At 44.3% G+C, this 12997-nt stretch overlaps 1 protein-coding gene across 2 annotated transcripts; it reads right to left on the minus strand.

The window, feature by feature from the left end:
- Positions 1-1385: 1385 nt before the first annotated feature.
- Positions 1386-12267, minus strand: mapk4 (mitogen-activated protein kinase 4). 2 transcript variants are annotated; one of them, XM_069682676.1, is made up of 9 exons: positions 11649-12267; positions 10238-10413; positions 6111-6255; positions 4437-4519; positions 4125-4203; positions 3646-3865; positions 2821-2986; positions 2088-2336; positions 1386-2030 (listed from the first exon to the last, which is right to left on the minus strand). In XM_069682676.1, the coding sequence occupies exons 1-9, from the start codon at positions 12013-12015 to the stop codon at positions 1386-1388; spliced, it is 2130 nt and encodes a 709-aa protein (XP_069538777.1). In that variant the 5' UTR covers positions 12016-12267. The 2 variants fall into 2 exon arrangements, with proteins under 2 accessions (XP_069538777.1, XP_069538776.1); XM_069682675.1 differs by having other exon boundaries at positions 1386-2336.
- Positions 12268-12997: the final 730 nt, after the last annotated feature.

Consider the following 12997-nt stretch of genomic DNA (forward strand, 5'->3'; position numbering starts at 1 on the left):
GCCAATATTACTATTTGATAGTGCTAGACTAAATATTAGCAAAGATGTCAATTCCTAGCTTGCCTAATAAAGGCTAGGAAGTGGTTGAATGCTAGCGCTAGCATGAGCGTTAATGACAAATCATTATTTCACCACTTCTCAACAACCAACAGTTAAAATCTGGTGGACCATTTTGCCATATTTCAAGTTAAAAGAACATATTTGATAAGCAATTAGCTACCGACAACAGCTAATATTAGTCTCAGACACGTAGCCTATTAGATAATATTAGCGGTAGCTATAAAGTGACAAAGCTAATATTACATTTCGTTGTGCTACACTATCATAGAAAAGTGGAAATTCTTAGCTAGCGTAATACTTACTTGGAAGTGGTTGAATGCTAGCACTAGCATGACCGTGAATGACAAATCATTATTCCACCACTTCTCAACAGCCAACAGTTAAAATCTGGAGGGACATGTTGCCATATTTCAAGTTAAAAGAACATATTTGATAACCAACTAGCTACCGACAACAGCTAATATTTGCCTCAGCCACTTATTAGATAATATTAGCGTTAGTTAAAGTGACTTAAAAAGGACTAAGCTAATGTTACCGTTTGGTACTGCTAGACTATATATTAGCAAAGATGTAAATTCCTAGCTCACACAATATTTGCAAGGAAGTGGTTGAATGCTAACACTAGCATGACCGTGAATGACTGTCTCTACTGGTCTTTTTTAGCTAATGTTGTTTTTTACTTGAAATAAGGCTCAATGTCCATTAAGATTTTCACTATCAATTGTCTGTTAGTTGGTGATAAATCACAAACTGGTGAAATGTAGTACACCATTATAACAGCATTTCAGTCTTCCTGTCCTGAGCGTGACTTCAGAGAAAAATGTCCGCTGTGTAAATATAATGAATGGCCTGGTTAAGTCTTGTTAACAGGCTGACTGTTCCCTCTTCCTTTTCAGACGTTTGTTTGGTAATTAGTCCCTGTCAAGTCAAAGTTTGACCCATCTTTAACTTGACAAATGATAGAATACCACAACATAACAATAATTAATTAGCTGATTATTTCTAAAAAAGTTTGATGTAGAACAAATCCTTCATATAATCGCAATGCTAAGCATGGTTATTTAAATTTAACCCAACCGCCTTCTGACATCTTATTGCCTGAGAGCACCTCTTGACAAAGCTGCAGGATTGCTTGTTAAAGTGAGGGTTTGAGTCAGAGCGTGTAGCGTCATTGCAAGAGCAGCAAAAACGACTGCAGCTAACACTTAGGTCTATTGACTAAGCAGCATAGTAAACCATGGACACTGCTCACTTTTTAAAGCACATTAGGAGGTGCAAGCCACTATGATGCTATTCTGTGGTGGACCTGAAGTTGAAATTCAGCATCACGAGTTGGGCGTCTGTGGTGGTGGAGTCCTGTGCTCTGGAAGTCTGGGCACCTTTCGGTTAATGTTCGTCTGTTTGCTTTCTTCCCTCCAGCCTCCATCTTTTCCTTTTCTCCCGTCTGCTTTCTCCCTATTCTGCCTGCACAGTTTGAGAGCTCGGGATATGAACACGTCAAGGTCAAAGAGGCGATCTTTTTGCTTGACAGGGAGTGACTCCAAGGAGCCAACATTTACTGGCTGAGTAACAGACGAAGTCGAGGAAAGTGGTTGAGATTCAGTGGGAGGAAAGAGCAGTGAGATGGGGGGAGATTCTGTTTGAGGTGACTGAGGAGGAAGTGGACAGGTGGGAGAGGAGGGGAGAAGTGAGGGAAGAGAGGAAGACAAGACAGGAGGAAGTGGGCTCAGCGTGTCTTCATCAAATTCAGCTGATGGCTGCCGCAGGACGTCAGTGTAGTGGAAGACGGGAGTTGGGAGGTCAGTCGGGGAGAGAGGAAGAGGAGGAGATGAGGTGTAGCAGGAGGGTGAGTTTTGCTCCAAAGACGGACTGGGACTGGGTGAGTGTAGACGGGACTGTGTGCTCTCCACCCAACGAGAGATCTCCTTGAACAAATCCCCCGTTTCCTCCTCCTCCTCCTGTTCTGCTTCCTCCCCGTTGATCTCCCCCAGGTCCTCTACGCTGCCACCGATAGGCCCAGCAGGCACAGGGAGGATGTTCGTGTTCCGCTTCCAGTGGGACAGATCCAGGATCAGCTTTGGCTCTGAGTAGTGCTGAGGTTTGCCCTCCCTCCAAGCTATTTTATCCAGATAGGAAGGAGAGCCCACTTTGTAGTCACATGAGCGGCCACAGTCCAGATCCCCATACCCCAAACCACAGACCCGATCCAGAGAGGAGTGAGAGTTTTCCAGGAAGCGTTCGGCTGAGCTGCTGTGGGAATATTTACGTGGGTCGACCTATATAAGATGAGGGAATGAAAAATGTGATAGATAAGGAAGAAAGGAAAAGCAAACTATACATTCCAGTTGTATTACTTGTTGAACTGTGTTTACTTATTATATTCTGTACCTAAATATCCTACACTTAAATTGCAACAGAAACATTTTAAAATGTAACCACATAAAGTTCAAGAGGCTATAAACAGACAGATATTGCAACCCCCTAACGAGCACAGTGCACTGAGAGCATGTACTAACAGCCTGGATGATGCAAGAAATATGCAATTTGTAACAAGAATTTTCTCATCAGAAGAGTGAGAGAAAACAAATGTGTGTGGAAAGATGCTAACAAGGCCAAACAACAAAGTTTATTAGAAATGTGGTTACATTTCAAAAGCAGGCCACTGCTGATGAGCACTGCGTGAGCTGATTTGTCGACACAACAACTTCATTAAAATATCTTAATTATTATATTACAAGTGGTGAAAATATTATATCCAACCTGCGCCTCCTCTAACTGTGAGGTGGAAGTGGCCCGGGGGTCCCTCTGCACCTCCTCATCCTCTGTGGTGTCTCCCAGGTCAGAGGTGTTGTGGCTGGGAGGCATGCAGCGACACCTCCTGTCTGACTGCTGCCAGGACACATCTGTTGATATACTGGTCTCATACCTGCAGAGAGGCAGAAGGAAAGTAATGTGCATAGGTTTATAATAACAGTGTGTGAAGACTTTCCATTGCACATCTACAGTAGGAATCTTTTGGAGTTTATTTTCAGTGCTGGTACCAAATATCTGCTAATAAGGTCTCATGAAAAAAACCTTACCAGCGGAGTTACATAGAAAACAATTCTTCTCTAATTACATTCAGATTCATAGGCAAATGGTTGATGGATTACATCATGGTACCATGCAGAAAGTGATCAAAGTATCATACTTAAGAAGATTAGATTTAAAATGTACATGCACTCAGCCTTTTAATTTTATAGTCTCTCACAGTAAAGTATTTTAAATCCTTCTTTGAAACAAATCTTAGAGGGACCTCAAGAACTTCTTTTCTTTACATTGTTGGAAACTACAGTGTCAAACCAACACCAAAATAATCGTGGATTAGCCTTAAATCAAAGTAAATATGGCGTAGTAGTGTAAACCTGGAAAAGTGTTGTCATAAAAGCTGAGTATTTACTGGTAACAAGACTGTTTTCCTTTAAGGCACAAGTGGTTACAAGTTAATTCAGTGTGAAATCAACAAAATAAACCAGATGATGTCATTATGAAATAGAAAAAAGCCTCAGTGTGCACCATTAGTCTTGAAAATGTAAATGTACCCACCTCTCCCAGTGGATGCTGGAGGCCTGGCTGTTGCTGTTGCTGAGGCTCTGCTCCGTGACGAGGCTGTCCTCCAGCTCGTCCTCGATGCGGAAGGGGTGCGTCGAGGTGGGCTCGTCCTCCGGACACGAGTACTGCTGGAGGAAGAGATGGGACAGAGCTGCTTCGGCTGTGAGCCGGTCCATGGGGTTAAAGGTCAGGATACGCTCAAGGAAGTCCACAGCTGAAAGGAAGAAGAAAAGAGGGGATTATTGATAGAAGAAGAGGAAGATAAAAACATGTAGTGTCACTGATGTGTTCTAAAATATTCTTTTTCATCTCTTTAAGCGCTGAATTGTGTGTTTGACCTCAACCACGTCTACAAGGACAGGCTGCTGTTTCTTTTTCCTCCTCACTTCTTCCATTAATCTTATTAGTTCCATTTCTATTTTATACTTGCTTGACCTTCCTCCTCTTCTCTCTACTCAACTCCCTCAGCTCACCTTGAGCATCCACTTCAGGCAGCAACTCAGAAAAGGGCTTCTTCACTCTCCATCCATGACTGACATATGAAGGCATCACCTGGGAAAGGACGACAGAGGGGTTAAAACATGCACCGAATTTAATCCTCACTTTAAAACGAGATTTTACTTGAATGCAACAAGTAAGCTAGGCTCTTGCTGGAGTTGTGTACACATTTAACCTCGTCCGCAGACCACAATTCTCAAGTCTAAAGCTGCAAACAGAACATGACAACGACACCCTGTTCCATATTTAAACAGACATATGAGGAGCAGCAGCCACTGAAGCGTCACCTGTAGCAGGTCCTGCCTGTCCTCCTCTCTCAGCACGGGCACTGTGTTCAGAATCAGCTGCATCTGCTCCAGCTCATGGGCTCCTGGGAGAGGGAACCGGCCAATCAGAGACAAGCAGAGGAGAGACAGAGGACCGGTTACATAAGCAGAGGAAAAGGTGACCAATTAGAGTCAAACAGGAATAACTAGGGGGTTTGAGCTGTCAAGTGGAAGATATGGTAGGGTTACAGGGAAAATTCTGCAGATCGGATGGAATACTCTGCAGTCAGCTATTAGAGGTTTGCTATTAAAATACATGTCTAGAAATGAGAACTGAAAGACACAAATAATATTAGAAACACATGAAATCCTCCCTCTGATTATTGATCTGTTTACATAAGAGTAAATACACCCTGAATCTAGTCTAATCAGAGCTTTGTTTCTGCAGTGCAACCTGTTGTGCACTTTTTGCAGGTTGTATAAAAATCCTAATCTAACATTTACCACAATTAAGACCCAATGTAACACCACTGAAACATCTAGCTTGGTTTGTTGTGAGACGAACACGACATGGGAGGAATGAGATGCAGTCAAACTCCGCTTGGAAAGTCCCCTAAGGGCCTTTTACTTCTAGACAACTGGTGAAAAACAAATACTTCAAAGTCCCCACTTACGGTTTAACCAAAAGATCAACATGCCTGAATAGTTTTATCTCAGAGCAGAGCGGTGCAGCATTTTTCCACTGTCGGATTTGCCCTTTAAATGCCACTAACCACCAGCAGGTGGTGCTATATCAACACGTTAATCCAAAAAAGAAGCAAGCAGTGTCGTGTATTTGTATGAGAGCGCATTGCTTCAAATACAGCAAAGAAAAATATGTTGCAGCACGCTCAGCCTGGTGACTAAGTAAAAAGCAAGACAAGCATCTCCAAAAGCTGACGTGTGAAGGTCTAGCAGGGAGGAACAACAGGGAGCAGATGACGCTATGAGTTTATGGCATCATGTCTCCTGTGGTGTAGCGAGCCGGTGGAGGTCAAATCAGGCTGTCAGGAGGAACTACATCAGCGTCAGACAGCGAGAATTTTGCTATCATCATTGTTATTCTGCTCAGGCAAAGAAGTAGCCTGCAGAAAGAGAATAAAGGATCTTTGGAGGAGGACACACTGGAAAGAAAAACTCCTTAGCGCTCACTTGACGTCACCTTGTGATGAGGCCTTTAAGATCCTTTTTGCATTTATGCTGGACTGAACTTTACATAATTACACAAATGACATAAAACTGATTTACCTGATTGCACTTCTGTGTACAGTTTGCGCTCAAAGAGGCCAATGATCTCACTGTTATATCTTGTTTATCAGATGTATATGCAAGAGTACAAAGTTCAGCCTTAAAAACTTTGCATGTCTTTATTTCCACAAAACAAACAAGCATTTTTATCCTACCATTTACATAAACTGCCCTTAATAAAAGCCAAAACAGAATTACAGAAATACCAGAAAATGAATTGGAAAAACTGCCAGTTCCTAGAATTTGCCAGAAATATCTTGGAGGGATTTTAGTAGCGAGAAGTTTCTGCTGAATACTAATGATATTTCATCATTTCATCCACTTAAATATCAGCAATATCTTAAAGTTTCTGCAGGACGTGAAGAGCAGAATGACAGTGTTTTAGCAGAGACAGTCAGAGGTATATACCTGCAAACAGCATGCGTCCGGTGAGCATCTCAGCCAGTATGCAGCCTGCGGCCCACATGTCTATGGCCTTGGTGTAGTTGTTGGGGGACAGGAGCAGACGGGGGGAACAGTACCACTTAGTTACCAGACCCTCGGACAGATAGCCCTGAGAGGAAAAGAGGGAAGAAGAGGTGAGTTAAACGACTCCGCATCAGGATGATATACTGTAGTTATATAAGAGATGAGCGTGCAACAGGCTTGTTCCCAGTTGTTACTTTTCAGTCGTGTGCTTGTAGGTGTGCATATGAATGAGGTGTTCAAGTTGCTCATATTCGTGACAATCTAGTCGGCAATGTGTTTGGTACTTAAACGCATCATGGCTTTATTGTCAGCTACAAAAAAGGGAACAAATCTTCAGTGGAAAGAGTGTCTCTGAGCCTTTGATTCTCTGCTGTATAACAACACACGTCCTCTTGTTCGTGCTGCGTCTACAAGGCGGCGTTCTGCTTTTTACTGCAGCAAATGTTCACCTTGAGAATAACACTGATGACACCATGCACGGGGACGTGCTTCAGGTGTTGCCATCATTAATACTCTTGTTTCATTTTATGCATCACTCCACCTCAATCTCTGTAATCGCTTCACCCTCCCACTTTACTTCATCATATCTCTCCTGGGATACATTTTCCCGCCTGAGGCTGTTGAACGTCCTGACAGTCGGGATGTTGTGGATGACGGTAGATTGTTGCAATATACGGTCATTTGACTGCTTTTGATTGCCTCACAGGGAGACTTTGGATGTCCTTTTTTCTGAATGGCATGGCTTTTTTATGGCCTCTGTGTCGCTATATGTGGTACGTCTTGCAGAACTACTCTATTCAGGCTTTCACCTTATAGAAATCATGGGATTTATCCTGGCCCGGATGAGTTTTCACACTCAGAAATTGCTCTGTGATCTTTTTAAAAGGAGCTGCGTTATCTGGGACCACCTCTAACGCCAGCGAATCATCACACTGTGCAGCAAAGGGACCCTCTGATGAATGGGCTGTGGTTCAAAGTGACTTTACATTCAGCTTGACAGCTGAATAGCAAGCTCCCTCTTTGGATTTTTAAGACGGTAAAACATTTTTTAACGGTGATTTCTGTGCCGATCAGCAGGTTCAGGACATGACTCAGAGCCTTTATTCATTGTGAACCTCCCACGGCAAAGTTCCCACTTGTACATCACTTCCAGCTCTGTGCCCTTAGATAGCATTCAGCCTGGATGAAATGGTTATAAAAGGACAGAACGGCAGCTTTCCTGACATTACATTAACTTATTCCTCACTCTCTGCACTCACTGCACCCTACATCCTGCCTCTCCTCCCCCCTATGTCCTCCCTTGTCCACGTCTGTTCTCCTCCGTGTGCCAACAGATGACGGAGCAGAAACTGATGCTAAGTGCTCGCTGATGTTCTGTCAAACACACACTCACCTCATCTTACATCTGTTAGACCATCTTTCTCCTGTATGCTGCTTCTTTCTACATCAGCTTCCCATGTTTCCCCCCCCCCTTCATCCCTTCCCACTTCACTCCCTTAATCTCACTTCACCTTGTCTACGTCACCATCAGCAGCTCATACTGTGTCCCCTGCCTCTCCTCTTGTCTTCACGCTTCACCCCATCTGTCTCCTTTTCGCCACCCTGCTCGCCTCGCCTCCTTTCTCACCTGTTCCATCCCTCCTTCTCGTCTTTACAGTTACACTTCTACCTCTACTGTACCTTTCTGTTTGCTCCCCTTCTTCTTCTCTATTTCGTTTCCTCTCCTCATTCACCTTTCCACTCCTTTTTTTCTCTCTCTCTGTCCTTCATCCAGGTCATGAATAATTTCTGAGCAGATCCAGCGCTGCCTCAGCAGGTGACATTCAGCCGTACACACTCAAAGAAACTCAGAGTTCCTTCTGCTGGAGGCTGTAAACAACATCACAAATAATGTTTCTGAGGCCTCCGTTTCCTTTTCCTCCCCTCTCAGGTAAACGTTTGTCAGTGCAGACGGAGGCACAGCTCGTCAAACAGCCACAGAGTCACAGAGCTCTGAAAACCACTAACTGCATGAAACTATGATAAGAAAAGGTAGGAAGTTCTTTTACGGAGCAATAACTGCAAAGTGGTGAAACCGAGAAGTCTAAACTAGCCAAATATAAAACCTTATCAAAGCCGACTGTGATGCAAGCCCCCTATTGGAAAGCAATACACAGTCAATGAGACATAAAAACCAGAGCCACCAGTCCTGTTTTACGGCCCAATATGAAGGTTAATATTATTTATACATTTCCATCTCAGCTGAGCTCAACACAGCCCACGTCCATTAGCGCAAACTGTTGGAAAAAGCAGCGCTTTGGCTCTGCATTATTAAATAAGAGGGATGATGCTAGCACATTCACTGCAGGCATCTGCTTTGGTGTCAACACTGCATCATCTTCACACACACATCATCACGCACACATCACCCTGCTAACACGGTTTTATGCTAATGAACGGCGACAGACTGATGTTAAGCTGGGACAGACGACCGACTATCAGCAGTCAGTTGAAAGTGTAGGAGTGTAATGTGCAGCCTGCACTCTTATTGGTTATTAATGCACCCCTGTTATCAAAGCAGCAGAGGAGTCTCTGTGAGAGGAAGAGGCTGAGGCTGCAGCAAAGGGAAAGGGGGAAATACAATATGTAGGAGCTTAAATACAGAAGTTATTGTGACGTTAAATATACAATAAATCAGCAATGTTTTCACATGAATAGTGCACGTTTAGGGGCATAAAGTATGCACAGATATCTATGAATCTGTCTGTCTATCTAGCTACCTACCTACCTACCTACCTACGTAGCCGTCTGTGTGTCTGCAGTAGTTAAAGCCTGAACACTGTGTTCTCTGACAGACAGTGCTTTCTGTAGGTACACAGTGTGTGAGAGCACACACACACAGTGTGAGATAGAAGTAAACCTTGTTTCTTCAGTCCTGCCTGACCCAACTACCTTCATCTCTCTCTCTTTTTTCCTGTATATGCTCCCTCCTCCTTTCATTCCTTCTCCTCCTTCTCTTTATCCCCCCTTCCTCCGCCTTTGTACTTTCCACATCTCCTTCCTTCAGCCCCCCCTCCTTGCTCTTGCCCCTCATCTGTTTTCTGCCTCCCCCTCCCTCCTCATCACCCCCTTCTCATCCTCCTCCTCCTCTCCAAACGCACCTCCTGTGTCTGCACCCAGCTGATCCCCGGTCCCGTGTTCTGCCTGACAAAGATCGCCTTTCACGAGAGCTCCTCTCCACAATCTAACACACACACACACACACACACACACACACACACACACACACACATCCTGCCCTGCTAGTGTTACAGTAATGCTGTGGGATCTTCGTGCATAATAGAGCAGCACAATGGAGCAGTAAATTGTCACATTCATCTCTGGCGAAGCCTTCATCTACAATGAACAGCCTTAACACAGGGTTTGATTAGCACAAACTTGATACCAGGTAGGGGTAGAAGATGTTGCAGTAACAGCAGCTTTGTGGTGCAAAGAGGGGCCAAAGTTTAAGGCTCTGTATTCTGCGCTTTAATGGTAAAATAAAACATGCGCGCAAACCTTCTGATCCTCCATAGGAGGATTCTTCTGCATCCTGCTGCAGTGTATCCATTACTACACAAGAACAAGGGTTTGTGCCCTGCTGTCTGCGAACCACACAGGGCCAGGGCTCGAGGAGGTGCTCTCTCCTCCCTGATAACAGCTCTGCCTCAATGGGAGGCAGCAGAGATAATGTTTAATATTACAATACTCTCCCAAGATTCATCCATCAGCGGCAGAAGGGCCCACGCTGTGTCAGAGCGGCGAGCAGAGTGAAAAATCCTCCTCTACTCCGCTGACTTGAATATTTATGGCGTGATTAATCTTTATAGAAGAAGAATCAAAGAAGGCTAAATCAGTGCAGCCGATACAACGTGGACAGAGATGTAGAGTTTAATGCTGGCTTCTCCTCTGAAGATTATGGATTTATAAGTTAATATAGAACTTGTTAGTAAGAGAGCATAAGTCTGCAGAGCATATACAGTATAAAACTTCTGTATAGGCCTTGTGAAAAACCAGGCTGTGGGTTTCCCAGGACGTCCCTTTCTTACCTTATGAGAGTAATGAGGGTCGACTATCCTGGCCAGCCCGAAGTCTCCGATCTTGAGCAGCAGCTGGTCAGTGTTGACGAATATGTTGGCCGGCTTCAGGTCTCTGTGCAGGACGTTGGCTGAGTGGATGAACTTCAGTCCCCTCAGCAGCTGGTAGAACAGCAGAGTGGCGTGACCTGTTCAAGGTCAAGGACAGATATGAGGATACACGGCACTCCTGTAATTACTGGACACATGCTGGGACACAACTAAGTGATGGATTTAAATTAGTATTACAAAAGTAGCGTTTTGTTCTTGCTAAATTATGTTGGAGTTAGTTGATAGGTCACTCTGTCCACAAGTGAAACTGTCAAAAGTCACATAATGAGAAGCACATTTTGGGTAAAACTCTGATCTTCTGATGTGTAAGTGAAATATGGGTAAACAACACTACTCGAAAATAATTTAAAAAATGTTTTTACAAGGATGTTAAAGTAATAATCTCGAAGAATTCCATTTAAATAAATGTCTGTTAAGTCACTATCTATCGCCGAATGAGGTAATACAATGGTGACTGAGCCTATGGCCCACTGATGAAAGCCTTTGCATTTGCAGTATATAGTGTTATTAAGGACTGGGTGTCGGTGGCGACATTCGCGGAAAAAATCACAAGCGACGCCCAGTTAGTGACACGTTTCCCATCACCCATTAGTGGTTGGTCTGCCAGAGAGGGTAGGCGGAGCTAAGCGGCTGCTTTTCCGGTCTCTGCGAGTAAACAGTAATCTACTATGGGTGAGCTAACAAAGAAAAGATCGATGACTACAGATACAACTTCAAAAATAAGTGAAAATCCAAAGAAACAAATTCGACGCTCAGATGAAGGCAAACAGTCTACAAAGGAAAGCGACCATCAGCGAGGAAAATCAAGAGTTACAACCGGAGCCAACTGTGGACGTCACACATGCAACACTGTCTGGATATCTGGGAAGTGTGCTCCCGCAATAACCGTTTATCGCCATAGGTGATCTTTGAGATTATCACTTTAATGATAAAGAAAAACATTGTGGTGGTTGTATTTTTCAGTGTAAGACATCCAGCATTAACAATCCATTAAGATGCAACATTTAACACATAATATTACCTTTAAGGGACACCAGGTGTGTCGTTGTAAATATGTGTTATTTTAATTTAGTAGTATAGTAGTAGTAGTAGTAGAAGCAAACAATCAAAGGCATGAATGAATGACTGTAGAGATTTTCTAGTGTGAGAATGGCGGCTGTAAATCCAGTAAATCACAATGTAAACACAGCCAGCAGTGCAGCAACAAAGCAGCCGTCAATATGAATGCAATAAAAAATGTGACTTAAACTGTAAAAATCAAAGAAAACAATATTTTGAGCTTGTGCATAGCAACAGCTTTTGTTTACTTCACCTGTTTGTAGTGGCCCTTGCTCCAGCAGCCGAGCCAGGTCCGTCTCCATGCACTCCTGCACGATGTACAGGGCGCTCACCATTGTGGGGTCTCTGGGCAGGGGTCGTCCGTACGGCGCCAACACCTCGTGAACTCTCACCACGTTTTCGTGGTGCAGCCGGCGGGTGATCTTCACCTCCCGCAGGCCGTGTTTCACCGTCACGGAATCACGCATCAGCAGCTTTTTAATTGCCACACGCTGTCCGGTGCGCTGGTCCACAGCTGAGAGCACTAGTCCTGTGACGCCCATGCCAAGAGGTCGAAGGTCAACGAAGTGGCCGCCCAGGTCGAAGCCGTGGGGGAAGTGGGGGGTGTCGTGTCTGGCCATGATATCTCTGAATAGGTTTCCTTATGCTTGATGGATCCCTACAGTATGTAGATTCTTTGTTGTTGTGTGCATGTGTTACATGGTGCTGGTGAGTACAAAACCCTAACTACAGACTTTCCTCTTGATAGCTGGTGCATGTGGATATCTTTTCTCAGTATCACAACTAGTCTGGTAGAAGATGGAGGCAGTTTTAGGTGCCCACAAATAGTTCCAGTAATTCCAGAAATTGGGCCTAGAATTTGAAGCTGTGCTCGGTATTGCAGGCGGGTTACAGAGGTTATTTCCTTCAGGCGTAAGAAGTTTCTTTGTGCATCATCTTCTCCTCCTCTTCTGCTTCTGTGTGGGCAGTGTCTTATCAAATCATGCTTTCACTGAACCAGCAGTAGTTAAAGTTGCTCCTGAACGCAACATTCAAGGACAAGGCCTGCCTGAAAACTAATTAAACCTCAGAAAAATATAAAATTTGCTTCAGTCAGTGATGTTGCTGCAGGATGAAACAAGTGTTGTAAAGCATCGTGTATGATAAGCCTTCCTCTTCACGCTTGATGATGACATGTCTCTCTGCTCCATTGATGCTATTTGAGGCTGTGGTGTGCTGCAGCAGGGATGCACTTCTAATCTCTCACTGTATCTTTTTCACGCCCAGATAGTCAGAGTATCAGTGAGTCTTATTAACACTACCCAGGGCAGGGGTCTCCATAGAAACAGCCCTCTGTGTGGCTGATCCTGTGCTTACATGTGAAGATGCATCATGGGACAGCAGCAGCAGCAGCAGCAGCGGCAGGCGGACGCCGGGCTCCTCTCTCTCACTCTCTGCACGCTCAGCTGTGTTTGTCATAAGTCCGTAATCCTCATCGACCATTCAAAGCCTTCGATATCGAGCCAGGAGAGGAGGAAGAGGAGGAGGAGGAGGTGGGGTTACGTGAGTTTTAATTCAATGAGACTCTGTTGGCTCCTCCTCTTCTTCCATGATACCACAGAG

Source organism: Semicossyphus pulcher, unplaced genomic scaffold (assembly GCF_022749685.1).
Source record: "Semicossyphus pulcher isolate SPU_LCO1_2020_fin unplaced genomic scaffold, fSemPul1.0.p SCAF_6, whole genome shotgun sequence".
Classification (NCBI taxonomy): Eukaryota; Metazoa; Chordata; class Actinopteri; order Labriformes; family Labridae; genus Semicossyphus; species Semicossyphus pulcher.